General features: G+C 39.3%; 2 protein-coding genes across 2 annotated transcripts in view; one reads left to right on the forward strand and one right to left on the reverse strand.

Annotated features, from left to right (window-relative positions):
- LOC126281804 (uncharacterized) overlaps positions 1-26,831 on the forward strand; it is a 312,553-nt gene that overhangs the window by 15,443 nt on the left and 270,279 nt on the right. The gene's annotated exons all lie outside the window — the stretch shown is intronic.
- On the reverse strand, positions 15,631-25,597 carry LOC126281801 (uncharacterized). The gene is made up of 2 exons (XM_049981015.1): positions 25,042-25,597; positions 15,631-18,006 (listed from the first exon to the last, which is right to left on the reverse strand). The coding sequence occupies exon 2, from the start codon at positions 18,001-18,003 to the stop codon at positions 15,727-15,729; it is 2,277 nt and encodes a 758-aa protein (XP_049836972.1). The 5' UTR covers positions 18,004-18,006; positions 25,042-25,597; the 3' UTR covers positions 15,631-15,726.

Consider the following 26,831-nt stretch of genomic DNA (forward strand, 5'->3'; position numbering starts at 1 on the left):
CACCATAATCAATATAGTTTGTATCTTAATGCTTCTGGTAAGAGCCTACTTGCATACGTAATTCCCAGAAGCATCCAGTCGTTCAAAGGAGTATCCATCCTATTCCAGTAATTTTTAATGCATTCCCCAGGTGATCTTTATGATGAATTCTCTGGAAGACAGAGTTGGAAAGTAAATAGTTATACTTCAAACAGGTACTACTGAAACAAAATACTGCAGCTTGGGAAACACAATGAATATTACATAAAAGACATTCAGCACCTCCCATCAAAACTTCAGAAGCATCATTAAAAAAAGTTAAACTTCTCATATTCATTACGGAAAACAAAATGATGGATGTAATATCATCAGATTTACTGGTGATACAAGAATATCATATGGAATCAATGGAAATTGAACAGAAGCATCTTGATTGATACAACCTGATATATTACTGTAGAACCAGTAGGAAGAAATGGGGTGTGGGTATATATGTAAAACATGGCACTAAGTCCCAAGCTCTCCAGATTAATAACTATTGTGTTGAATAGCTCTTTGAATGCTCCATTTTGGGGTTAACACCACCTGTAGTACATGCATTGTGAATGTGTAAGAGTCCTGGCTCTCTAAATTTATGAAAGATAAATCATGGGACAAGCCTACTCCAGTGGCAGTTCCTATACAAAACTCTTTGTGACAGCGTTCACTTTTCAGTGAGCCTGTCAAGTCCTTGTCAGTACCTTATGGACAAGTTGCCAAATTGGATTTTCCAAAGACTCACCTAGCAGTTGCATACATACATTCGGGAGCGGCTACTGCCTCCCTCGCCATCCTGATACACACAAAAACTGCTTCCATCATCCAGTAGCAGTCATTGCGCACTTTCTTTGAATACTTTCTTGTTGTTTTTGTGGTCTTCAGTCAAAAGACTGGTTTGATGCAGCTCTCCACACTACTCTATGCTGTGCAAGCCCCTTCATTTCCAAATAACTACTGCAACTCACATCCTTTCGACCCTCTATTCATCTGTAGCTCCACATTTCAAACACCCTTCTGTTCTCTTCTTGTCCGAACTGTTTATCATTCAGGTTTCACTTCCATACAAGGATACACTTCAGACAAATGCCTTGAGGATAGACTTTCTACTTAAATTTAAATTAAATGTTTACAAATCTTTTCTTCAGAAATGGTTTTCTTGCCATTTGGAGTCTACATTCTATCTCTCATCTACTTTGGTCATCACCAGTTATTTTACTGCATAATTAGCAGATCTTGTCTGCTACTATCAATGTCTCATTTCCTAATATAATTCCGTAAGCATAATCTGATTTAGCTCATCCACATCAAATTACCTTTTATCCTTTCAAGGCCGTAGTCATCCCATTCAACTGATCTGTCTGTGAAGGATTACAATGTCACTGCCGAACCTCAAAGTTTTTATTTCTGCTCCCTGAACTTTAACTCCTTTTCTAATTTTTTTAAAGCTTGCTTTAATGCTTGCTCACTGTACAGACTGAATAAGAGATAGACTATGACTGTGTCACACTCCCTTCACAACAACTGCTTCCCTTTCATTCCCCTCAACTCTTAGAACAGCCGTCCAGTTTCTGCACAAGTTGTAAATAGCCTTTTTCTCCATGTTTTACCCCTGCTACCTTCATAATTTCAAAGAGAGTATTCCAGTCAACATTGACAAAAGCTTTCTGTAAGTCTACAAATGCTATAAATGTAGGTTTGCCTTTCTTTAATCCTACCTTCTAACACAAGACATACAGTCAATAAAGCCCCATGTGTTCCAGCATTTCTCCAGAACCCACACTGCTCTCCTCTCAGGTTGGTTTCTACCGGTTTTTCCATTCTTCTGTAAGTAGTTCGCGTCTGTATTTCCCAACTATGATTTATCAAACTGATAGTTTGATGGTGCTCACATTTGTCAGCACCTGCTTTCTTTGGATTTGGAATTATTACATTCTTCTTGAAGTCTGATTGTATTTTGCCCCCCTCTCTCACACACACAAAAACAGGTGGACAAAAATATGGAAACACGAAAAATACAACACATTACAATGTCTAGTAAAGTGTATGAAAACTGTTGGCTTCAGAATAGCTTCCAGTTGTCTCGGAATGGATAAATACTGCTCCTCTGTGGTTTCCAAGGGAAGATTATATCCATCATTCTGTAAAATAGTGGCAAATTCAGGTAACAGTAATGGAGCTGAATAGCAATCATGCACCCACCTCTCCAAAGTAGACCACAAAGGCTCAATAATATTGTGTCCGTTGATTGTGGTAGACAGCAACAATTTGTCCTCATGCTCATAAGGCCAGCCCAGGACGTTGCGAGCTGTCTGAACAGGTGCCGTGTTGTCTTAGAACACAGCATCACTATTGGGGGAGGGGAGGACCATTGTACCATGAGATGGATCAAATCAGCCAAAATGGTCACATAATTCTTGGCAGTAATGCAACACTGCAGAGCAACCATGGGGCCCAAGGATTACCACGATATAGCTGCCAGAATCATCACATTTTGGTGATGTAAACTTGACAACAAGTTGGAAACAGTATGAAACAAGACTCATCCAAGCAAATGACCTTCTTCGATAACCCCACAGTACACATTTAATGGCTTTGGCACCACTTTGTCCTGATATGGGCATTTGCATCACTGATGTGTGGTTCTGAAATTATGCCTCGCCGGGCAATTCCCTGCTTCTGTAGTGGACTTCATGTTGTTTTGATGCTGACAGCTTTCACAAGTGCAACATTCAGTTCTGTCACAATCCTCTTCAATGGCTGTCTGTCAAGATCACTCAGCATGCACTTTCATCTGTGCTGACTTAGCAGATTATGTTTTTCCCCTTCCTCTGTATGCAGTATAAATCTTCAATACGGTGCCTCTTCGAACACCATAAACTTCGGCTCCCTTGATTATGGAAGTACCTGCCATATGAGCATCCACAATTTGCCAATGTTTGAATGCACTAAGCTCTGACATAATGCACTCCCAATCACACACAACACTGTTCGGACCACTTGCTGAGGCCGTGGCACAGGCGCTGTTCATAGTCGTAGTGCAACCAGCAGGCTTGGCTAGCACCTAACTTGATCTTCAAGCGTGCATTTCTTGTGGTGTTTCCTTATTTTTGTCCACCCCCTACACCTCCCATACCAAGTGGAGTTTTATGTCATGGCTGGCTCTCCCAAGGGTATGAGCAGTTCTGAAGGAATGTTGTATACTTTAGGGGCCTAGTCTTGGCTTAGACGTTTCAGTGATCTGTCAAATTCTCCTCGCCGTATCATGTTTCCCATCTTGTCTTCAGCTATGTTCTATTCTGTTTCAACACTACTGCCCTCAAAATCATTTCCGTTGTATAACACCCCTACATATCCCGTTCACCTTTCCCTTCTTTGCTTAGTACTTATTTTCCACCTGAGTTGATATTCATACATCTGCTTCTCTTTTCTGCAAAGACCTCTTTTTTTCCTATACATGGTATCTATCCTTACCTGTGGTTATATATGCTTGTGTAGCCTGGCATTTGTCCTCTAGCCATTCCTGCATAGCCATTTTGCACTTCCTATCAATCTCATTTTTTAGAGTATTCCCTTTTGCTTGCTTTTTTTGCTCCATTTATATGTTTTCTCCTTTCATCAGTGAAATTCAATATTTCCTGAGATATCCAAGCGTTCCTACATGGCTGTTTCTTTTTACCTATTTGGTCCTCTGTTGCCTTCAATATTTCATGTTTCGAAGCTACTCATTCACCTTCTCCTGTATTACTTTCCAGTGCTTCTAGTTAATTGTTGCCTAATGTTCCCTGTGAAACTACAAGCAGCTTCCGATTCTTTAACCATACCCACGTCCCAATTCGACTTTTCACAAAATTCTTCAGTTTTAGTCTACAGTTCATAATCAAAAAATTATGGTTAGAGTCCACATCTGCCCCTAAAAATGTCTTGCAGTTTAAAAAGTTCCCGACATCTCTGTCTTACCGTTATATAATGATTCTGAAATGCCAGTGTCCCAAGTTCTCTTCTTTCATGATTCTTATACCAAATGTTAGCAAAAGATTAAATTATGATCTGTGCAAAATTCAATAAGCTGGCTTCCTCTTTCATCCTTTTTTTCCCAGTCCATATTCTACCACTATTTTTTCACATATAAAAGTACAAAACCAACCTAGATTTCAGAATAATTAGTTCCTTCCTTGGGAGAAAAGAGGAATGATGGATCGCAGAAGATTAGAAGGGAGGGGGCCAATCATGCAAGATGTGACACACCCATCTTAAGATAAAGTTACTACTCCAACCACTGGATGCTATGTCTGAGTCAAGCATTGATGATATATCAGTAATAGAGGAACTGGATGTCCTATGTAGCCTAATTACAGTGGCACTAATTCTTATATAAATGGCCACCAAGCAACAATATTGCAGCATTATTTCCATGTAGTGCATGTCCCAGTCACTGAAGATATTTCTAAGTTCTTGTATCAAATCTCCCCTCATTCTCATCTTGTGGTATGAGTGGCCTATTCCTCTTTTCTTCCCAAGAAGGAAACAATTACCCAAAACCTAGACTAACATACCTGTTAAATCTGCTGTTGCTCATGCTATTCTTGATGGTTCTGCAGTTTTTGTAGAATGTAATTTGAAATTCAGTTTGGATGTTAATGATACATTTTCGCAGTGTAATGGCTGGTTTACAGTACCCATTGTTAGGGGACATAGTGGTGAATTTAATGTTCCTGTTCAGCTTTTCTATACGAGATGTAATTGCTTTTCGCACCTATCGTGTTTGAGAAGTAGCCAACAAGGATTTTGGGAAGTCATACCATATTTCACCATCCGATTGTAGTTTGTTGACTCGTAATAAAAGTAAAATAAACTCTGATTAAAGTGTTCATGTCTGAGTTAAAGGTAAAGGTGTATGTGAATATGTAAAAAAAGACTGATGATTGTACTGTATATTATCATAAATAAATTTATTTTTACAAAAAATGAGCTACACTTTAATCTTGCGAAAAGCCAAAATGCAGTGCTTTAGCTCCCTGGAGCACTCAGGGATGCTCTGTGTCATACATAACATGGATAACGAGGCATGAGTCGTCTATTTTTGGTATGTGACATTGGCTGGTTCTTGCTGCTCTGGCTGCTTGTGCAGCATGTACTAGAGATCCTATACACACTGGTGGGATAATGACTAATGCAGATCCCTGCCATGAATTTTTCTCCAAGTCCTCCATGGGTATATAAAACAAGTGCAGTCACTTCCTTGCAGTGGTCTGGATCGGGCTGCTGCAAGGCAACTGCATTGAATGCCAGCAAGCCTCTATGTGGAAGATTTCATCGTTGTTCACGATACACTGTATATAAATCTATTTATAATATAGAGCTGACTACTACCACTGCTGATAAGAGGGAATAAAATACCTGTTAAAACTGTTGTTCCTCATGCTATTCTTGACGGTCCTATAGTTTTAGTAGGATGTAATTTGAATTTTAGTTTGTAATTTTGGTTCAAATGGCTCTGAGCACTATGGGACTCAACTGCTGTGGTAATTAGTCCCCTAGAACTTAGAACTACTTAAACCTAACCAACCTAAGGACATCACACACATCCATGCCCGAGGCAGGATTCGAACCTGCGACTGTAGCAGTCGCACGGTTCCGGACTGCGCGCCTAGAACCGCGAGACCACCGCGGCCGGCTGTAATTTTGTGTCTCTGTCGGCAGTACTTAGAATTTTGTCTTCTTACAGTCTCTTCCTGATATCTCATGATCATGGATGCTGGATGAACCTGGTCAGTTTTCTGAATCCGACTGCTGTAGCAACTGAAGATCAGACAAAACCTGAGAGTTTAGAGTCCAGCCTAGAACTAATTTCTACCTGACTCTCTGGATAACCACATGGCAACAGCCCTAAAGTTATACAAAATGCTCCCTGAGCATCATACATACACAAGATTATGCTACTCTCCCAGGATATGGCAGTTCAACAGTTGAATTTCATGTCTGTGTCAGTTGTCAATGGTGTATCATGTCATCAGATATATTATATAGTTTAATTGTGGTGGTAGTAATTCCTATGTCAGCTGCCTACATGCAACAATGTTGTGTTATTTAAAGGTAGCATACTTTTTACTCACTGAAGATGCTGGTATGTTCTCTAATCAAAGGTACAGACACAGTCATCACACTTTTATTCTCCTCATGATCCTCAGTATGATGCAATGGCCTGCAGAAATACTGCCTTCTATCAAAATAAATGGTAGAGATGAAGGAGGAGGCAAAGCCTGTGATATTCCTATATCTGCTCTACAGTTCACAGCTTTCCATCTCCTCTATAGGAAAAAAGTCATGGTAAAAATTCATAGAATGTTAATAAATGACTGCTGAATGAATAAAAGTGTTACTGTACTGCTGGATAATAGGAGAGCATGAGGGGAATTATGTTTTGAGTTTTACACCTAAGCAGAATAACAGCAATGTGCTACCAATATATTTTTCAGCTGAGCTCATTAAAAAGTATTTTTGTTTGCATAGTGTGTTTTGACCCATGAATTACTATTGACTCTAGATGATAGTGACAAATGCACAAAATATGTTACTGAAGCTGCAGAACAGAAGGGGAAACATGATACCAGTACATAACATTTACCTCTCTCAAATAGCACAAATGCTTCTAGGGAGAGCAGTGTTCTAGGTTTTTGTTGTTGTCTTCAGAGACTAGTTTGATGCAGTTCTCCATGCTAATCTAACTTGTGCAAGCTTCTTGATCTCCAAGTACCTACTGCAACTTACATCCTTCTGAATCTGCTTAGTGTATTCATCTCTTGGTCTCCCTCTACAGTTTTTACCCTCCACAGTGCCCTCCAACACTAAATTGATGATCCCTTGATGCCTCAGATCATGTCTTACCAACCAATCCCTTCTTCTAGTCAACTCGTGCCACAAATTTCTTTTCTCCTCGATTCTATTCAGTACCACCTCATTATTTACTTGATCTACCCATCTAATCTTCAGCTTTCTTCTGTAGCACCACATTTTGAAAGCTCTATTCTCTTCTTGCATAAACTATTTATCGTCCACGTTTCACTTCCATACACGGCTACACTCCACACAAATACTTTAACAAAATCCTGACACTTAAATCTACACTCGATGTTAACAAATTTCTTTTCTTCAGAAAAGCTTTCCTTGCCATTGCCTACATTTTATATATTCTCTACTTCGACCATCATCAGTTATTTTGCTCCCCAAATAGCACAACTCATCTACTACTTTAAGTGACTCATTTCCTAAACTAATTCTCACAGCATCACCTGATTTAATTCCATTATCCTCATTTTGCTTTTTCATTTTATATGCTCCTTCCAAGACACTGTCCATTCTGTTCACCTGCTCTTCCAGTCCTTTGGTGCCTCTGACAGAATTACATCATTGGCAAACCTCAACATTTTTATTTTTTCTCCATGGATTTTAATTCCTGTTCTGAATTTTTCTTTTGTTTCCTTTACTGCTTGCTCAATATTCAGATTGAATAACATCGGGGATAGGCTACAACCCTGTCTCACTCCCTTCTGAACCACTGCAATCTCAAGTACATCGCTCTTGTATAAACCCTCTATATACTCCCTCCACCTTTCTGCTTTCCCTTCTTTGCTTAGAACTGGGTTGCCATCTGAGCTCTTGATATTCATACAAGTGGCTCTCTTTTCTCCAAAGGTATCTTTATTTTTCCTGTAGGCAATATCTATCTTACCCCTAGTGATATAGGCCTCTACATCCTTACATTTCTCCTCTGGCCACCCCTGCTTAGTCATTTTGCACTTACTGTCAATCTCATTTTTGAGACGTTTGTCTGTTTCATTTACTACATTTTTATATTTTCTCCTTTCAACTAAATTCAATATCTCTTCTGTTTCTACTAGCCCTCATCTTTTTACCTACTTGATCCTCTACTGCCTTCAGTATTTTATCTCTCAAAGCTACCCATTCTTCTTCTACTGTATTTCTTTCCCCTGTATTTGTCAATTGTTCCCTAATGCTCTCTCTGAAACACTCTACAACCTCTGGTTCTTTCAATTTATCCAGGTCCCTTCTCCTTAAATTCCCACCTTTTTGCAGCTTCTTCCATTTTACTCTACAGCTTATGACCAACAGATTGTGGTCAGAGTCCATATCTGCCGCTGGAAATATCTTACAATTTAAATCCTGGTTCCTCTCTGTCTTAGCAGGATATAATCTATCTGAAACCTTCCAGAGTCTCCAGGCCTCTTCCACATATATAACCTTTCATGATTCTTAAACCAAGTGTTAGCTACGATTAAGTTATGCTCTGTGCAAAATTCTACCAGGCGGCTTCCTCTTTCATTCCTTACCCACCATTCCATATTCACTCACTACTTTTTCCTCTCTTCCTTTTCCTACTATCAAATTCCAGTCCGCCATGACTATTAAATTTTCATTCCCTTCAGTATCTGAATAATTTCTTTTATCTCATCATACATTTCTTCAATCTCTTCATCATCTGCAAAGCTAGTTGGCATACAAACTTGTACTAGTGTGGCAGGTGTGGGCACCACCATTTCTCCTCCTTCCACTCCACTTGCCATTCAAATTTTGGGCTGTAACATTTCTCCCAAAACTGTGATTTGTACTGGCCATCTACGAGATGAGCACCATATGACTACCAAACGTTAATGATCACACCTGTGTGGTGAATGAGTCTGGAAGTTAATAACAAACTCTGATAAATATCTATTGAGCTCCAGTTGTATCAATTTACTCATTTTTTGAGGTTTTATCACACTCTAGGTATCTCTCGGCCTCTTGTTTGTTACACACACTGTAGATATTATCTATTCAAGGCAATGAAATAGGAATGGAGAGGGGTAAGCTAGATAATTAATTAGCATGATGTAAGGACCTGTATAAAATGCCTGCTATCACACCTAGTCAAGTATATCCATCAAAGTATAAATATCAAAGAAAACTACCTGTTAGTACTAAAGAATTTTGAATACTTGCTTCTGTTTGCTCCCGAAAATACAATATTGCTATTCTGCTATTAGCTCAATAGAATTTGTCACCCTCACCTACTCCACCCAATATAACCCTTCACCTTACACAAATGCAGTGCCAGTACAACCAATAGTCAACTGGTACAGTATAGAGCCACACCCATGCAAGTGTGTGAATGTTTATTCTGTACTAATTACTTCAGGAAAATGATGTCATTTTGATGATTAAGAGTGTTTTCAGTCTTGTTTGTGCATCTATTGATAACCGAATGCCCCAACTATAAACTCAGTTGTTTCCTTTACTCTTTACATTATATATATTACACCTAGGACTTTCCACAACCAAATTCGTACAAAAAGCAATGATTGATAACTACCTTATTTCAAGCTATTTAGTGCCCTTACATAATACAATCAGAAACAAGAGTAATTAACAAACATGTTCAAAACAAGTTTTAGATCTTATCAAATAAAGTACTGAAGAGATCCTCAGTGCAACACAAAAAATTACTAGCAAACTGATGACAATTTTTAATTAACACGCACACTCAATGCAAGAAAATGCTAATATAACAGAAGGGTATCATGAAATAATAGCGGTCTCGGTCTGAAGCATATAACTTTAAAAAGGAAAGAGGAGACAGAAAGAAAACTGTGACCTAGAAATTATGCAGTTTAACACTACACCTTCTCAGTCAACAACTGTATACAAACACATTGCTAAAAACACAGGATTTTATGCAATTACACTCTCATAGTTCAATGCCCTACCATGACCTTTTACAAATAATATTACAATGACAATGCATACAACTGAAGGCCTCTTTGCTGTAAACTGGAGAAGACCTACAATTATTTCTCTCCCTCATTACCATAGGAAGTACAGTTTGTGTATTCTTGTTAAAGCCATTGATTTAAAGACGTCAGCTCTAGTGTCCATAGCTCTGTTCATAATGTATCTATTATTTATTAACAGTAGTGAACAGAAGCATCTTTCTTTTTATTGGACCATTTACTAGGGACTGGTTGAACAGCCCAGTGGATCTCGCAAGTCTGATGAAATTGAAATTTTTATATAAGTACATATGGGTATGCAGTTCACGTGCATTTTGCTTCAGTGTTTATTCTATTCGGGGTATCACTGATATAGGGACTGCGGGACCCATAGGAAGGTTTGTATTTTCCTTATGATCTAAATGGTGGCCTCAACTTTTGCATACTGCTCCAATTCTGATTATGTTCCTCCCAGGTGTTACCATTTATCTATACACCCTCCCTCTCCCCCCCCTCCTCCCTACTATATATATATATATATATATATATATATATATATAGGCACATGAACAAAACACACAAACACACACACACAGAATTACGAGCTTTCGCAACTGGCAGTTGCTTCGTCAGGAAAGAGGGAAGGAGAGGGAAAAATGAAAGGATGTGGGTTTTAAGGGAGAGGGTAAGGAGTCATTCCAGTCCCGGGAGCGGAAAGACTTCCCTTAGGGGAAAAAAAGGACAGGTGTACACTCGCGCGCGCGCGCGCGCGACACACACACACACACACACACACACACACACACACACACACACACACACACACACACACACACATATCCATCCGCACATACACAGACACAAGCAGACAATACCCTCTCCCTTAAAACCCACACCCTTTCATTTTTCCCTCTCCTTCCTTCCTTCCTGACGAAGCAACTGCCAGTTGCGAAAGCTCGTAATTTTGTGTGTGTGTTTGTGTGTTTTGTTCATGTGCCTGTCTGCCGGCGCTTTCCCGCTTGGTAAGTCTTGGAATCTTTATTTTTAATATATTTTTCCCATGTGGAAAACACACAAACACACACACAAAATTACGAGCTTTCGCAACTGGCAGTTGCTTCGTCAGGAAGGAAGGAAGGAGAGGGAAAAATGAAAGGGTGTGGGTTTTAAGGGAGAGGGTAAGGAGTCATTCCAATCCCGGGAGCGGAAAGACTTCCCTTAGGGGAAAAAAAAGGACAGGTGTACACTCGCACACACACACACACATATCCATCCGCACATACACAGACACAAGCAGACATATGTGTGACACGTGTGAAAGCACCCACGTGATTTACCAACTGACCTGCCTACACTGTGACGCTTTCTATGTGGGAATGACCAGCAACAAACTGTCCATTCGCATTAATGGACACAGGCAGACAGTGTTTGTTGGTAATGAGGATCACCCTGTGGCTAAACATGCCTTGGTGCACGGCCAGCACATCTTGGCACAGTGTTACAGCGTCCGAGTTATCTGGATACTTCCTACCAACACCAACCTATCCGAACTCTGGAGATGGGAACTTGCCTTTCAATATATCCTCTCTTCTCGTTATCCACCAGGCCTCAATCTCCGCTAATTTCAAGTTGCCGCCACTCATACCTCACCTGTCATTCAACATCATCTTTGCCTCCACACTTCCGCCTTGACTTATGTCTCTGCCCATACTCTTTGCCTTTAAATATGTCTGCTTGTGTCTGTGTATGTATGGATGGATATGCGTGTGTGTGTATGTGTGTGCGCACGAGTATATACCTATCCTTTTTTCCCCCTAAGGTAAGTCTTTCCGCTCCCGGGATTGGAATGACTCCTTACCCGCTCCCTTAAAACCCACATCCTTTCGTCTTTCCTTTTCCTTCCCTCTTTCCTGACGAAGCAGCTGCCGGTTGCGAAAGCTCAAATTCTGTGTGTGTGTTTTTTTTTATTCATTGTGCCTATCTACCGGCACTTTCCCACTTGGTAAGTCTTGGAATCTTTGTTTTTAAGATATTTTTCTCATGTGGAAGTTTCTTTCTATTTTATATATATATATATATATATATATATATATATATATATATATATATATATATATATAAAACAGAAAGAAACTTCCACATGGGAAAAATATATTAAAAATAAAGATTCCAAGACTCACCAAGCGGGAAAGCGCCGGCAGACAGGCACATGAACAAAACACACAAACACACACACAGAATTACAAGCTTTCGCAACTGGCAGTTGCTTCGTCAGGAAGGAAGGAAGGAGAGGGAAAAATGAAAGGGTGTGGGTTTTAAGGGAGAGGGTAAGGAGTCATTCCAATCCCGGGAGCGGAAAGACTGTCCTTTTTTTCCCCTAAGGGAAGTCTTTCCGCTCCCGGGATTGGAATGACTCCTTACCCTCTCCCTTAAAACCCACACCCTTTCATTTTTCCCTCTCCTTCCTTCCTTCCTGACGAAGCAACTGCCAGTTGCGAAAGCTTGTAATTCTGTGTGTGTGTTTGTGTGTTTTGTTCATGTGCCTGTCTGCCGGCGCTTTCCCGCTTGGTGAGTCTTGGAATCTTTATTTTTAATATATATATATATATATATATATATATATATATATATATATATATATATATATATATATATATATCGTTGGTATGTTGATAGACACACTAACTCCTTACCTTCTCTCTTAAAACCCACATCCTTTCTTCTTTCCCTCTCCTTCCCTCTTTCCTGATGAAGCAACCGTGGGTTGCAAAAGCTTGCATTTTGTGTGTGTGTGTGTGTGTGTGTGTGTGTGTGTGTGTGTGTGTGTGTGTTAGTGCCTCTATCAAGATACCAATGCTTTCATTTGGTAACTTACATCATCTTTGTTTTTAGATATATTTTTCCCACATGGAATGTTTCCCTATTTATAAAATAGAAAGAAACTTCCACATGGGAAAAATATATTAAAAACAAAGATTCCAAGACTTACCAGCGGGAAAGCACCGGTAGATAGGCACAATGAATAAAACACACAAACACTCACACAGAATTTCGAGCTTTCGCAACCAAGATGAAAGGTTGTGGGTTTTAAGGGAGAGGGTAAGGAGTCATTCCAATCCCGGGAGCGGAAAGACTTACCTTAGGGGGAGAAAAGGACACACACACACACACACACACACACACACACACACACACACACACCCATCCGTACATATACAGACACAGACAGACATATGTAAAGACAAAGAGGTTGGGCAGAGATATCAGTCAAGGCGGAAGTACAGAGGCAAAGATGTTGTTGAATGACAAGTGATGTGCGAGGGGCGGCAACTTGAAATTAGAGGAAGTTGAGGCCTGGTGGGTAACGGGAAGAGAGGATATATTGAAGGGCAAGTTCCCATCTCCGGAGTTGTGATAGGTTGGTGTCGGTGGGAAGTATCCAGATAACCCGGACAGTGTAACACTGTGCCAAGATGTGCTGGCCGTGCACCAAGGCATGTTTAGCCACAGGGTGATCCTCATTACCAACAAAACTGTCTGCCTGTGTCTGTTCATGCGAATAGACAGTTTGTTGTTGGGAAACATTCCATGTGGGAAAAATATATCTAAAAACAAAGATGATGTGACTTACCAAACGAAAGTGCTGGCATGTCGATAGACACACAAACAAACACACACATACACACAAAATTCAAGCTTTCGCAACCAACGGTTGCTTTGTCAGGAAAGAGGGAAGGAGAGGGAAAGACGAAATGATGTGGGTTTTAAGGAAGATGGTAAGGAGTCATTCCAATCCCGGGAGCAGAAAGACTTACCTTAGGGGGGAAAAAAGGACAGGTTTTTACACACACACACACACACACACACACACACACACACACACACACACACACACACACACACACACACAAGCAGACATGATCAAGAATTTAACACTAGTGACAGTGAGCTCATTAGAGATGAAACACAAGCTTGGCTTGGGGGAAGGAAATAAGCTTTGCGCCCTCTCATACAAACCACCCCAGCATTTACAGTAAAATATTTAAGAAACTCACAGACAACCTAAATATGGATCGCCGGACAGAAATTTGAAGTGCCAAGGCTGAGCTGAAGAGGATTCCTCACACTCAACTAATACAGAAGTGTAGGTCACATTACAGATTTACATGTGCCTCCTCAGGGTAAACATTAAAATTTCCAAGTAGAATTCTCACAACAAATCAAGGTACTGTATATGTCCTTCCCAAATAAATAACTTAATTAATTTACAAGGCATGAGACAAAAACACTCGCACCAGTATTCAAATTTCATATAAACTAAATCACCTAGAACTGACACGTCTGAAATAAATAAATGTCACATTACCTTTTCAAATGATGTATGTGAAATTATATATATTACTTGGAAAAGCCCACAAACTGGCTGTATTGTAAACTAGCTCGGTCACGTGACTTAAGTAGAGTTATATTCCGCATCCAAGTAGCGCACTTGTTATCCGTCAGCACAAACACGAACAGTGACCATATGAGATGTCTTCAGAGACAGCTTTATATAATATCATAAAATGTATTCAGCACGAAAACAGGGAAGAGACTGCCAAGAAAGAAAGTTATGAAATGTGCTCGCAAAATGTTAAAGTCAAAAAATAAGTTCATGGTGTCCAACTTGTTAAATGGTGTGTGATACCAAAAGCAACGAGATTAGAGTGACTACCCTACAAAAGAATAACTGAAAGTGTTATCTACATCCATATTTTGCAAACCAATGTGAAGTAAGTGGCAGAAGGTAATCCCAACTGCACCACATCCTGCTACTGTTTCTTGGACCCATTCCATTTATGTGTGGAATACAGGAAGATTGACTGCTTAAATGTATCTGTGTACACTGCAACCAATCTTATTTCATCTACAGATGTCCCTACAGGGGTATCACCCAGGAGAATTAAATATATTCTTCAATTGCTCACTGGTTTTTGAATCTGTAAGCAAGCACTCACACTGTAGTTCATGTCCGTCTTCAAGTACCTGCCTGTACCAATTTCTAAGCATTTCTATAATTCTGCCTGGTTGAAGAACAGTGACAATTTGTACTGCACTTATTTGTATATCTCTGATAGCATGAATCCCTCATGACTTTTAGGTAAGCAATCTTCTTTGTAAAACGACTGTATTTTCCCAGTACCCTGCCAGAGTACTGAAGTCTGCCACTTGCATTACATATAACTGTGGCTACATAATCATTCCATTTCATATCCCTACAAATTGTTACTCCCAGGTATTCATACAAATTGACCAATTATAATTGTGAATCAATGATATAATAGTCATTTTTGTTTAATTTAGTGAAGTGAGCACTTCAGTATCCTTGACATTTACAAGTTGCCAATCTTTGCATCAGTTTGAAATTTTACCAAGATCTGAATGAATATTTGTGCAACATTTTTTATACAGGTCACACCACATGATCAGCAAGAGCTCCAACATACTTCTCTGGGGCACACCTTAAGTTACTCCTACATCTGTCAATGACTTTCCATCCAAGATGACATGCTGCTTCCTGCCTACTCTGAAATCCTCAATCCTGACACAAATTTTAATTAATGCCCTATATCATGTACTTTCTTTAATACAAACTTGAGCTGTATCAAGTCTAATGCATAACACAACTTGCAGCAAGTTAACTTTGAGATTCAAAATTACTAAAACATGTTAACATATTTTTGCTCATAGTAGGGCACCTAGTATGACAGTTAATAACCAGCCACATTTAAAAAACAAAACAAAAAAAACTTTAAAAATTGTGCAGTAGCTTAAATGAAGCACTAAAATAATTTGAAGCAAAAGTAACTCGTTTTACAAAAATAAATATAATTACATAACAACAATGGTAGTTAAACACAAATGATTTGCCATTTATAAAAAACCTAACCACCATACATCGCTTTTATATTTTCTTTTTATTTCTATTTCTATTTTTCACATTATGCGTAGCATAGAAATTACTTCCAACCTTTTTAGACCGATTTTGTCTTTCTATTCTTCTTCGTATTTTACTTGTTAGCTGAGGAAGAGAAGCACTGTCTTGATCAACCTTTCGTCTTTTCTTGTGTTTCAGATTTGTTACCTGGAAATTACCACTTGTTGATTCCACACTAACATTATGCTTACTTTCAAAGTATTCATCGTCAGAATCAAATAGAGATGAACTGTCACTATCACCATTACTGCCCCCTTTCTGGTTTTCTGCACTATTTTCATTGTCCACTTCGCTATCTGAATCTTCTACAGAACCCCCACTATCACTTAAGTCTGAAGTATTATCTTCACAACCTAGTTTCTGTCTTAGCTCTCTGTCCTCCTTGGCAATATATGGCAATGCCACTTTTATTTTACTAAAGTTCTGCATTACTTTCAACAAAGGTTCCTTCTTATTGCACTTATTGCTGTCTTGCATGATTTCCTCATTTATCTGCATATTATCTGTAGCTTGTGTATCAACTGACATTTCACATTCTTCCACAGATTTTACTGGATCGGCTCTTTCCTGTATGACACCAGCACTATTATGATTACCTGATACATTATCATTTGTATTCTCATTAGATACTTTATTCTCACTTTCAGAGGTAACAATTTTCCCTTCATCTTCTTTGTCAATGGTTTTTGTTGTTGGTACTTCACTTCTGTTACCTGTTTCCTTTATTTCAGTTGTGCTTGGGGTTTGGCTATTACTTCTTTCATCTGCAGGAACAGAACTTTCATTTCCATGTTCACTGTTTCCTGTTTGCTCCTTCATGGAAAGTGGAATCTCAAATCCGGGTGGCATAACATAGAAGGGCAACTTCCCTCTCTGCCAATCATTGAGAATGATGCGGGAAACTATTGTAATATCAGGTTCACCTCCTTTCAAAAGCTTCCCAGTTCGAAATGCTAATTTCTCAAGAAATTCTTCAGCTGTTTCCCAGCCATCTACTTGGTATGTTTTAACAATGTATTCTCTCTTAACGCGCTCAAGGACAGGTGGAATATAGTCCTCTGGGTTTTGAACTAGCTCAACCCTCACTACTCCCTTAAGAACTTTCTCAGTGTCAGTTTCTGCTGATGGGTACACAACACCTGGACAGTCTATCAGGTAAATTCGCCTCATTAAAGTGACATACTGCCACACTTTGGTTTCACCAGCTATTGGTGCCACTTTGCATACCTTCTTTGAGCGAAGTGTGTTAATTATAGAGCTTTTTCCCACATTTGGGTACCCTATGAGGCCAACACTAATCTGTTTCTTATCAATATGAAGCTTTGAAAACTGTCTCAGTAGGTTTATCAGAGATCCTTTACCAAAAGGATGTGTTATAGAAGCATGAAATGCTATCGTAGGATATTCTGAGCTGAGGACAGCAACCCATCTTTGTGTCACCCACGTGGGGACCAAATCAACTTTATTCAAAATAAATATGAGGTGTTTATGAGGCTTTTCTGTCTTCAAAAAATTTTCAATGTATGGGCACCTGGTGCCTAATGGATCTCTGGCATCTAAAACTTGCAACACAACATCAGAAGAGTCAATCACCTTGTGCAGCTCATTCCAAATACGTTTACTCTGCCCAGCTGCCATTATCCACTCCCGGGGTGCATCTTTAATACCGCTGTCCTCTTTCACTAAATCACGATCTTTATCTTCTTTGTAATTAGCAGCACTACTTTCAGCCATTTTTGATAAGTTTTCAAGATCTCCTACTCTTATATGCGGTCTCTTTCTGCTTTTTTTAGGCCCAAAAACACTGTCAAAACTTTCTGTGTCTAAAATATGTACTCTTGTGTTCTTAGCTTTCTCATTCAACAGCGTTATTGGAAGCTTTGTTGGTTTCATAACAACATCATACGGATTTCTAACAGCTACTCCTAATTCCTCTTGAAACTTCTGGAGAGCATTTTGTGTGATGACACGAGAATTCCCAAACCATTTCTGATTTGGCTCAATTCTTGCCACTGTACCAGATGCTAATTTCCCTTGAAAAGGTGCTGGACTTATTATTTTTCCTGTTCTATCTCGTTTTGGTTTGAAGTTCCTGTACATCTGAAGACGCTTAATTGTAGATTTCGTTCGTACTTTTGCAACTCCCTTCAGTCCTTCTGTCCTCCTTTCTGGATTCATGCTGTGACCAGACCGGTTGAACCCCTCTTTTCTGGGGGCTTTATTTTCAGATTTACTCTTTGCCATGATCTACAAAAGAAAAAAAATGCTTTAATGGAACATCCTAAATACTTTAATGAAATTCATCATAAGATAGGAAGGAAGAAACATTATGCACATGAAGCAAACAAACTGAAAAAAAGTCCTGCTGGGTAATTCTGAAAACTACAACTTACACTGTGTGATCAACTGTATCTGGACACTCCCAAAAACATACATTTTTCATGTTAGGTGCAATGTGCTGCCACCTACTGCCAGGTACTCAATATCAGCTACCTCAGTAGTCATTAGACATTGTGAGAGAGCAGAATGGGGTGTTCCATGGAACTCTTGGACTTCGAACGTGGTCAGGTGATTGGGTGTCATTTGTGTCACACATCTGTAAGATATATTTCCACACTCCTGAACATCTCTGGGTCCACTGTTTCCGGTGTGATAGTGAACTGGAAATGTGAAGGGACATGTACAGCACGAAAGTGTACAGGCCTACCTTGTCTGTTGACTGACAGAGACCACCGACAGTTAAAGAGAGTCGTAATGTGTAATAGGCAGACATCTATCCACACCACCACACAAGAATTCCAAACTGCATCATGATCCACTGCAAGTACTATGATAGTTAGGTGGGAGGTGACAAAACTTGGATTTCCTGGTCAAGCGGCTGCTCATAAGCCACACACACCACACCAGTAAATGCCAAACAACACCTCACTTGGTGTAAGGAGCATAAACATTGGACAATTGAACATTGTGTGGAGTGACAAATCACGGCACACAATGTGGCGATCGGATGGCAGGGTGAGGGTATGACGAATGCCCGGCGAACGACATCGCCCAGCACGTGTAGTGCCAACAGCAAAATTCGGAGGCCGTGGTGTTATGATGTGGCCGTACTTTTCATGAAAGGGGCTTGCACCCCTTGTTGTTTTGCATGGCACTATCACTGAATAGGTCTTTGTTGATGTTTTAAGCACCTTGTAGCTTCCCACTGTTGAAGAGCAATTTGGGGATGGCGATTGCATCTTTCAACACAATCGAGCACCTGTTCATAATTCACGACCTGTGGCATTTGGTTACATGACAATAACATCCCGGTAATGGACTGTCGCGCACGAGTCCCAACCTGAATCCTATAGAACACCTTTGGGATGTTTTGTAATGCTGACTTCGTTCCAGGGCTTACCGACTGACATCGATACCTCTTTTCAGTGCACCACTCCCAAGAAGAATGGGCTGCCATTCCCCAAGAAACCTTGCAGCACCTGATTAAATGTATGCCTGCAAGAGCGGAAGCGGTCATCAAGGCTAAGGATGGGCCAACACCATACTGAATTCCAACATTACTGATGGAAGGTGCCATGAACTTCTAAGTCAACTTCAGTCCCAATACTTTTGATCACATAGCGTATCAATAATAATAATAATAATAATAATAATAATAATAATAATAACAATAATAATACATATTTCAGGATAAAGTTGACATCATACCAATTATACTATCGACTACAGGAGTCATACCACACAATATCCACCAGTACATCAACGCAATACAGCTACATCCAAACGTGTGTATATATATATATATATATATAACTACAGAAATCTGTAATTATGATGTAAATAAAATAGAAAGAAACTTCCACATGGGAAAAATATATTAAAAACAAAGATTCTAAGACTTACCAAGCGGGAAAGCGCCGGTAGATAGGCACAATGAATAAAACACACAAACACACACACAGAATTTCGAGCTTTTGCAATCGGCGGCTGCTTCGTCAGGAAAGAGGGAAGGAAAAGGATGTGGGTTTTAAGGGAGAGGGTAAGGAGTCATTCCAATCCCGGGAGCAGAAAGACTTACCTTAGGGGGAGAAAAGGACAGGTACACACTCACATCCATCCGTACATATACAGACACACACAGACATATGTAAAGACAAAGAGGTTGGGCAGAGATATAAGTCAAGGCGGAAGTGTGGAGGCAAAGATGTTGTTGAAAGACAGGTGAGGTATGAGTGGCGGCAACTTGAAATTAGCGGAGATTGAGGCCTGGTGGATAACGAGAAGAGGATATATTGAAGGGCAAGTTCCCATCTCCGGAGTTCGGATAGGTTGGTGTTGGTGGGAAGCATCCAGATAACTTGGACGCTGTAACACTGTGCCAAGATGTGCTGGCCGTGCACCAAGGCATGTTTAGCCACAGGGTGATCCTCATTACCAACAAACACTGTCTGCCTGTGTCCATTAATGCGAATGGACAGTTTGTTGCTGGTCATTCCCACATAGAAAGCGTCACAGTGTAGGCAGGTCAGTTGGTAAATAATGTGGGTGCTTTCACACGTGGCTCTGCCTTTGATCGTGTACACCTTCCGGGTTACAGGACTGGAGTAGGTGGTGGTGGGAGGGTGCATAGGACAGGTTTTACACCGGGAGCGGTTGCAAGGGTAGGAGCCAGAGGGTAGGGAAGGTGCTCTGGGGATTTCATAGGGATGAACCAAGAGGTTACGAAGGTTAGGTGGACGGCGGAAAGACACTCTTGGTGGAGTCGGGAGGATTTCATGAAGGATGGATCTCACTTCGGGGCAGGATTTTAGGAAGTCGTATCCCTACTGGAGAGCCACATTCAGAGTCTGATCCAGTCCCGGGAAGTATCCCGACAATCTCCGCTAATTTCAAGTTGCCGCCACTCATACCTCCCCTGTCTTTCAACATCTTTGCCTCCACACTTCCGCCTCGACTTACATCACAGCCCTTACTCTTTGCCTTTAAATATGTCTGCTTGTGTGTGTGTGTGTGTGTGTGTGTGTGTGTGTGTGTGCCCTAACCTCTTTTTCCCCCTAAGGTACGTCTTTCCGCTCCCGGGATTGGAATGACTCCTTACCCTCTCCCTTAAACCCACATCCTTTCACCTTTCCTTTTCCTTCCCTCTTTCCTGACGAAGCAGCCGCCGGTTGCGAAAGCTCGAAATTCTGCGTGTGTGTTTGTGTGTTTTATTCATTGTGCCTATCTACCGGCGCTTTCCCGCTGGGTAAGTCTTGGAATCTTTGTTTTTAATATAGAAATCTGTAATTATTGATACATGTTCAGTTACCCGAAAGTTCCTAAATGCAATGTAACATATACCGTACAGTTAAAAGGAAGTCACACTTGATCAAAGTCCACGTCACTTTCCATTTTTAACCAGACATAACATCTCAGACAGGAAAGAGAAATAATAATAATGCAATGGGCTCTAAAAACAAAATGTGAACAAAATTAGGGTTTTGGCTACAGAAATGGAAGAGGCATATCATTTTGGCACTAGAATATTATTGCAAATAAAAATGAATTTCATCACTGATTTGCATACTGTAATAAACCTAGAAACGTATCTCGGGCAGCTGCTGGGGCAACCTAACAAAAATCATGAAACATATGCCCCATTATTGGAAAGATTATTTGAGTTACACAGAAGTAGAATCCAGAAAGTCAATGGACAGCAATGAAAAGCCACAATATGCTTCTTCAAAATTTCCACTCAAAAACTTGAGAAAAAAAATCAACTGGAATTACACAAAATTTCCATACATTGGCTAAGGTTTGCTACTGACAGCAAATTACGAGATGACACCAAATGTAGTCAGGATATCAATTAAATTTCCATCTATTTTGGAGGACTATCAATCAACAGTAATAAAATCAGAATAACTGTTGCAGTATCACCTGGGCAAAACAGAATATGGTATGATCAGTTTTGTCATTAATCTGAATCATAAGACAGAATAGATTCTGCACTGTAATTAGGATGACAATTTTAATATTAAATGAGTTCATATTGGGAAGAAAGCAAACAATTGCACTTACTAGAAAAGGGAAATAGTCCATTTATATTTTATCAATATAATTAATTCACTTTTTGCAAGATTTCTTTTTAGCTGCTTAAGATATAAACTTCGGTGTTCTGACACAAAGTGATGGCTTCTTAAACGTAATTTTCAAAATCAGTGCCTCCATGAAATATTCAACAGTTCTCTTGCAAGTTTCCAATGTGTGTCTTCCAGCATGGACACATTGCTTGTATTCCAATGTTTCTTCAGGGTCATAGTCATTAAAAGAGTCTTCAAGAAAAGCCTTTAGTCACATTTTTCCTGGACATTCCTCACAATGTTGGAGCATACAATATTTTGATTCCAAACTGCATACAGTTTTTTCATCAAATCCTCGTAGTCATCTTGAATGGATGTTGCTGAAGCCAACACTAACTTGACAGTTTGATGTCTTGCACATACACATACTGAATGTGATCCAGAAGCACCACTGTACAACACCATTAAGGGGTGAGCTCACAAAATTTTGAGAAGCTTAGTTCACTTACATATTGCTTACAATAAGCAATAAACATTTATCCATTTTCCCTACTTTTGATAGGTATTCTTACTCATCAGTATGCAAGATCCAGAAATTAAACAATATAGCTTTGAAAGCTTAAAGGATGCTCTATTCAGCTGTGACAAGAAAAATAGGATTGAAGTAGACACAGTTGAGATATTGTCTCCCAAAAATACCTTAAAATTTGCACCTAGAAAATTTTGGCAAAATTTGCAGGTGCATATCTTTCCATGTGGGCATCCATTACTAATTAAATTTGATTGATATATAGACATCGTAGGTAGGAATAGGTATGGCGTGATTGGCTCATACGAAAAGTAGCAGTGGACGGTGAAACCATGGCTCTCAGAATAGCGTGATGAATTTTTTAGCCACTTTAGAGGCTTGTATCTATATGTAGGTATGGCTAAATCCCTAATTTTTGCAAGGGTGTGATTCAGTATAAAAAGTTGTCTATGTATAATAAAGCAAAGGCCCAAATATCTGCTAGAACTTTTAAAAAAGCCTAGCAAAGTTGGCACATTTGCACCTTCCTACATTATGTGGAGGTGAGTAGCCTCTCTTTAAAATCCCCTAAGAATTCAACCACTTAAGAAACTGGTCTGAAATTTGGTATATAACCACCAAAGCCCATGTAGAGCCCTTACACCAAATTTCATTAGATTTGAGATGGCTGATTGGGGTCACTTTTCAATATCGCTCCCTTTGAAGTGGAATGACCCTACTACCGTGTTTTCATTGGTAATTATATACCTCGCCCTGTACTGTGTAAAACCCAATTTTCTTTATTCTAGACACTAAAGTACTATCTATAAACATAGTCAAACAGTTTCCATTTCTTAACTTTTGCAAGGTTTCGATATTTTTCAAAAAAAACGAGTTTTAGTGTATGTATTTACCTGATCAAATGTGTGTGAACTAACACTTCTCGCAAAGCTTATCCCTGTGTCATTTCATACAAAGAACAAGCATAAGAAATTATGATTATATTAGAGGGCTCTCAGGAGGTTGTTACAGGGTCATCGTTAACAAAATACAGAAAGTACTAAGTACACAATCTAGGAACTTTCTGGGATTTACTACGATCAACGTAATCTGACAATGTGAAAGAAAAATTATATTGTGAAGATTACTGTGTGGTGGTGCAGCATGTCTACACAAGAAGCAAGACAGAAAACAGTTATCTTAATTTTTTTTAAAAATCCTTGATCTATTTTTAAACACGATTCTAAGAACATATCTTTTCTATTAGGAGTCATGCTCTCTAACCTAAGCCAGTAGATGTCTGATGATTCAGAGCAAATTTTATAGTGAAACAACCCTTCAGTGAATGAGGAGCCATACCACCATTTCTACTCTAAATCTCAGACTTTAGGAAAAATAATATTGTAGTAGGCCTAATGCATATCTATTATTTTATACCCTGCAGAAATCATAACTTTAATTGTGTAAAACAGTTAAAACATTTGTTACCTCTGTGTACTACTCCCCTAATACTTATAAAGCAGAGCTTACTCCTTCTGTACCACAATCTCACCCTATGTACTTTAAATGTATTTGCTGCTTTCCTCTACCACCTACATCTTCCATCTAAAATCTATCGGAAGAATGTGTACAATCTGTTATCCATGCTGTGAGGCAAGTTACAATAAAATCTGACAAAAAAGTAGAAAAGTATACAGTCATTACATTAATTATGGAATCAAGTATTTTGACCTAATATTATATGACAACATACATACAGATGTAGATCCAAATCAGACTATAAATTAAGTTACAACTTATTATGTTTCAATTAACATATTCATCTGACTGTTAATTTCATATCTTATTTGTCTGCAGCCATTCACAACACAACTGAAGCAGTAACTTATGAAGGTGCTTCATTTAAGCTACTATGAATGTCTATTTTTTTTTTCTTATTGTAAACGGCCACTAAAATAGTATCATCATATGATTATGGAACATGTAATTGCAGCAAATGAATATAAGAGTGACACGTAATGAACGACAACAATAACATGACAGTAAGATTACAATGTCTTCCTCATTGCTGGGGAAGCATGTTCGGTCATTTTCTTTAGTTTCTGAAAGACTCTGATGGTCTGTGTCATTTGCATCATGAGAGCCTGAAAGTGGCAAAGAGGCCTGATTTGTAGCGTAGCCGACGGTCTTGGTTCACTTTTATCAGCACTGAAGCTGGGTTAAATATGCATATGTCCATGTTTGTACGTGTAATTTACACGTCTTATGCCTACAAGCATCGATGCATTTTATACGATGGTCGGGCAGTAATCTTTGACTCAGATGGTTGGGGCAGTTAACTGGAGGTTAATAACATGTAGCCACGACTATAACAACATAACCTTAGTCGATGGGAACCATCTGAAAGAAATGTCAAGGTAACTTTGATCTCTTTCACTGGGCCTAAATATGCAGTCCTGCGTTGGCAAAAACGGCAGGTAAACTTTATAATATAATGATAATAAATAATATGATAATAAAATGATCGAAAAACACAAAGTTAAACCACCCTCATAATTATGATAGTTGATAGTGTCGCAGTGACAATATCTGTATTAAGCAATTAACAAAATTAACTCCTGTAACACACACACACACACACACACACACACACACACACACACAACGATGATTAGCACATGATAATCACAAAATAAAATTAAAAGTACTCACTAAATAGGAAAAACACTACAAACTGCCAAAAATCAAACTCTATTTTATGTTTCGTTTGCTATTAAACTCTGTCACACTGCTTTATTTACACTTTCCGTTTAAACACACATGTCCCACAAGCTTTCAGAGAACATGAATCGAAAACATGCCGTCCCCATACAGATATATCAGTCTGCTGGCGCAAGTCTAACTAGTATATTCGAATCATATATGATGGAGAATGCTTTCTATAGTTGACGAAGTAATGACCTGAATTTAAAAGCAATCCAAATATTTTAATTGACTATCTACGTAACTAAATATAAGTCTTTTTTGTATCTTTTCATGAAACTAGAACGAACGAAGTTTGACGAAATTGAACGGAACGAGGCGCGACTGATCGTTAAGACATTCACAATGCATTTCATACGGCGGCTTTCACATAGGATGCCTAAGGAAAGGAAAGGAAAGGAAAGAGACGTCAACAGATCAAAGTATCTGGTAAAGAAAGTTTTGACGTTGATGTTAGTGGTGAAACGGTGTCGTCGTCCTATCGTTGGAAGCTAATCTATTCTCACTGCGCTCACCAAAGAGGTACCAGCCTTGGGGCTTACACTCTTCTGGTCTGATTTTCTTGTTTGGCATTGGCTCACATATCAGCACAGTCCCTTTCTATTGTGCAACTTTTGCAACGTCTGGTGAGCCTCTACGATTAATGGCTGCAAACAATTCTGATATCAACACTCATAGCCACAAATATCTGAAGATTTATGTAGACTCTGCATCTCATTTTTTATTTTTGTGGTCTCTGACATCACTCAGCCTTTCTCAGACGCTAATTTCCTTTCTCATTCCGTGCTTACTGTGGACTTACCTGAATCCATGTCTAATAAACGGGATCAACTGTCACAATGTCACTGGAATTCACGATGGATCTTATACTAGTACGGTGAGAAGAGTTGACAATATAAATACACAGTTCTTTCAGAAAGCTAGCACTGCACATATTTGGAGTGACATCAGTCACATAGATCTACATGGAACAATGCGGCTTTGAGCACAGTACTATGCATTACTTATGAAAAGAACCAGGCTCACCTATTTAACAATGCATCCACAACATTGCACCAGAGCGCCTAATAGTGATTTGGGCAATCTTTGAGGAAATGCTTCACTCGGGAACTGTACATCGTTCTGGATGTCCAACAAATGCACTGTCTGGTCACAACACAAGGACAAGTGAGTACTCAAATGGACTCCAGAAATGGACAAGGCTTTCTGTGATCTACAGGTGAGCCTCACAGAGGCAGTGCTACTTCACCATCCTCCACAATCTAAGCCATTGGCTATTATTGTAGACACCAGCCAAAGAGCAATTGGTGCCGCTCTACAGCAAAAGTCAACGATTGGTGGCAGTCGTTAAGCCTTTTTTTTTTCTTTTTTTTAAATTAAAGTCATGTAAAGAAAATGTGCTTACAATAGACAGTTTGAGGCAGTTTGCCCTGAAATCAAAGCCCAGCCAGTGACTATCTTTACAGACCACAAGCTAATTGCGGCAGCCTTTCAATATATCAGTGGTAAATGTTCCCCTCAACGATGCTGACAAATTGAATTTGCCATGGACATGTGTCATATTAACGGTGCAAAAAATATATCTGTCGTCTTTAAGTTTCTCACATTTACAATTTGATAGACATTCTAAAAAATCTGAAAAGGGAAATGCAGAGGCACAATCTAAATATAATTATTGCCAGCGAAATGAAATGAACAGAAAACAAGGATCCAAGTGAGATGAGTAGAGGGTAATATCA

Source organism: Schistocerca gregaria, chromosome 7 (assembly GCF_023897955.1).
Source record: "Schistocerca gregaria isolate iqSchGreg1 chromosome 7, iqSchGreg1.2, whole genome shotgun sequence".
In the NCBI taxonomy this organism is placed as follows: Eukaryota; Metazoa; Arthropoda; class Insecta; order Orthoptera; family Acrididae; genus Schistocerca; species Schistocerca gregaria.